Consider the following 2,883-nt stretch of genomic DNA (forward strand, 5'->3'; position numbering starts at 1 on the left):
ATATGTGTGTGTCGTATATAACACATGCCTATGAAAATGCTTACATCTACAGCAAATTACAATACATATTGATTTTAGCAAGATATAAATTTATTCACTTACACCAAATATCTGCAAGTTTACTGAAAGCCTCCAATGTTGTTTCATAAGGGCGATTATGTAAGTTTTTTACAAACTTCCATACATAATCAGAAGTATTTTCTTGAAACAGGTCCAACTCGGCAAAGGATTTCTTTAACACAGTCTCAACTTCATCCAGAACAAGATACAAGTTCTTATCCGAACGTGATTTTACGAATTTAATAAATCCCTTCAATGAATTAACAAAACTTTCAGCATTACATAGCTGAAAGAAGGCAACATAGGTGGTACCATCTCTCTGCATAAATATAAGTTGTTGTCCACCGTGATTCACTCGAAATGACTTTAAATCTGAGAATAATATTTTAACAGTTCTCGTACGTCCAAGAGAGTCTGGACCTTCCGAGTTTGTACGAGTTCTTCTTGTATGTGTGTCCACTAAGGACCACTCTGGATCTTGATCTTGACATTCTGATACAACAGAATCTTCTATAGGCTTCCATTCTATGCATTTGCCAAAACTCTACAATGTAAAAATAGATGAGTTTTATAAGATGTATCTATATATATAAATAATATTAATCGCAATAACAAAAAATCTTACATATTGCACAATGTTAAGTGTCCCTGAACTATGAACCTCATCTTCTCTAGCATTTGCTCCACGAAGTACAACGCCTGTATGGATGCAGAGATCCTAATATCAACAAAATAATAACATTCATGTCAAGTAAGAATTTGCAAAGGATTACAATAATTGCATATTTTATGGAACACCTGTTCTGAATACTGATCTGTGCTAAAATTAAACATAATGGTTGACGATGACTGTACGTGATAACGAATGCATACCATAATACTGTTCATGAACAGATTGCAAAATGTCAAGAATGTCAAATGTCAAATTATATTATCAATTCCACGAAGAATAAGAATCATCTACGCATCACGTGACTTTTTCCTATGATTCTCGCGAGACTCCCGATTACGAAAGAACGGACAAGTCACTCGAAATTTGTTCGTAGAACGCTAAAAGCAACTTAACCTCTTCGCCAAACCGAAAAAACACGAAACAATAGAGCGTTCTTCGATCAAATCATAGCAGATGCTTTTACGCGATTAATCGAATGCCATTGTTCCGATATTCCCGCGATTATTTCCGATCGTTGAATTTCGCGTGGAACACGCGATGGGATACATGTAGGCGGATGCATTCCGAGAACGTCATCTCTTCTGCAATCACGACAGCGTGATCGAATTTCCTCTGACCGGCGCATCGTCCTTCGGCAGGACCTCGCCCGATGACCATATCCGGAAAAAGGCTCACTCACCTTTCCCTGTTCCGTAGGCTCGAACATCTCGGGCTTCACGAATTCAATCGTCCTTATCGAAGTCAACTCACTGCACTCACTCTCATCGCAACTATCCCACATCGCGGCACTACCTCTGTCTCTGTTCTTTCTCTCGCGTGTTGATTCCCTGTCTCCCTCGCACACACCGATATCGCTATCACTGCACGGCTTTAATCTGCCTTGTCCGTTGCTCTTTGCGAATTAAAATGGCAAGTATACAGGGTGTATAGAAATTGAAAGAGAAACTGTAGAAATAAAATTCAAATTCTTCACTTTTCACGTAAATGTATTTGTAAATCATAAAGATTTTATTGGACCAATTTCATCGAAGTTGATCAAAACAAATTTTTTTTCAGTAATAAATACAGACAATATTAGATATGTATTAAGATATATTAACATATGTGTCCAGGTTTGTAAAATAAATATAATTGCATATTTGCAGTGCAGTGTTGTAAAATGTCTATCACTCTTGGTTCTTTGTTTAACCAGATGTTTCTTTTTTTTTTTGTTTATCCTGCACAAGTAAAACGCGTTTTATTTGTTATTACATAATTTCGTATTTCCCTTTAATCGATCAATTAAGAGATACTAAATTATCATGTATGATAATCATGCCACGCCATATGTTATTGCGAGACGCATGTTTTTCTTCACGCAAAATCAGAGCAAAAAACGAAAACTATTTGCTTTTCAAGAAGTTATTTGCTTCTTGCAAACACTTTGATAAAACACACACATTTTTTTGCTTACTTATGTCAGCATAGTTTCAATAATAGCGCAATGGATTATTACGACAAAATAGTAAATCTTTTTCCTTTATTTGATACAGCAAAGTTTGATCGCATATATTATAATATAAACGACGTGTGATTTCGAAGAATAAACAGTGTTACAAATGCAATATAACGAGATTCTCAAATGGAATTTTCTTCGATAGAAAAATTGCATTATAATTGAAAAGTAGTTTCTTTGTCAAGACTGACCAATGCATGCGTATCTCCTTCTCATTTCAATTTGAACGCAGCTCTAAGTACACTTGTACCAAGCGATGCAGTTACTGATTTATCGCTCGCTCGTTGCTATCGCTCGTTTATAGATATACGTATAATTTTCATATCTGATAATATTAATTCCGCAGATGATAACAAATGTATAAACAACATGAATGAATGATTAATACCGGTATTTAAAAAAACCGTTATTATTTTTGCATACGCAGCATATATTGCATATATTATCGCAGCAATATTGCATATATTATCGCAAATTAAAATTCGTATTTTTTATGTTTCTTTCACAAACTATAACATAATCATTGTCATAAATCTTTCTTCTTGTAAATAATATTTGAATGAATAAAATTAGGCGTTGTATTGATTTAACTATTAGAATTCAATTTATTTACATAATATATTTTTTATATAATATATATGTATGTACAAGATTA

At 34.0% G+C, this 2,883-nt stretch overlaps 1 protein-coding gene across 2 annotated transcripts in view; it reads right to left on the reverse strand.

Annotated features, from left to right (window-relative positions):
- Positions 1-1,618, reverse strand: part of LOC115238249 (TBC1 domain family member 15-like) — an 18,993-nt gene extending 17,375 nt beyond the window's left edge. The window contains exons 1-3 of one of the 2 annotated variants that reach the window (XM_029811904.1): positions 1,413-1,618; positions 686-778; positions 103-604 (exon numbers count right to left, since the gene is read on the reverse strand). In XM_029811904.1, the coding sequence (XP_029667764.1) occupies positions 103-604; positions 686-778; positions 1,413-1,514 (697 nt within the window). In that variant the 5' untranslated portion in view covers positions 1,515-1,618. Of the gene's footprint in view, positions 1-102; positions 605-685; positions 779-933; positions 1,092-1,412 lie in introns of those variants that run through there. The other variant, XM_029811905.1, reaches the window with a different exon arrangement.
- Positions 1,619-2,883: the final 1,265 nt, after the last annotated feature.

The sequence above is a fragment of the Formica exsecta genome, unplaced genomic scaffold (assembly GCF_003651465.1).
Source record: "Formica exsecta isolate Colony F162 unplaced genomic scaffold, ASM365146v1 scaffold33, whole genome shotgun sequence".
Classification (NCBI taxonomy): Eukaryota; Metazoa; Arthropoda; class Insecta; order Hymenoptera; family Formicidae; genus Formica; species Formica exsecta.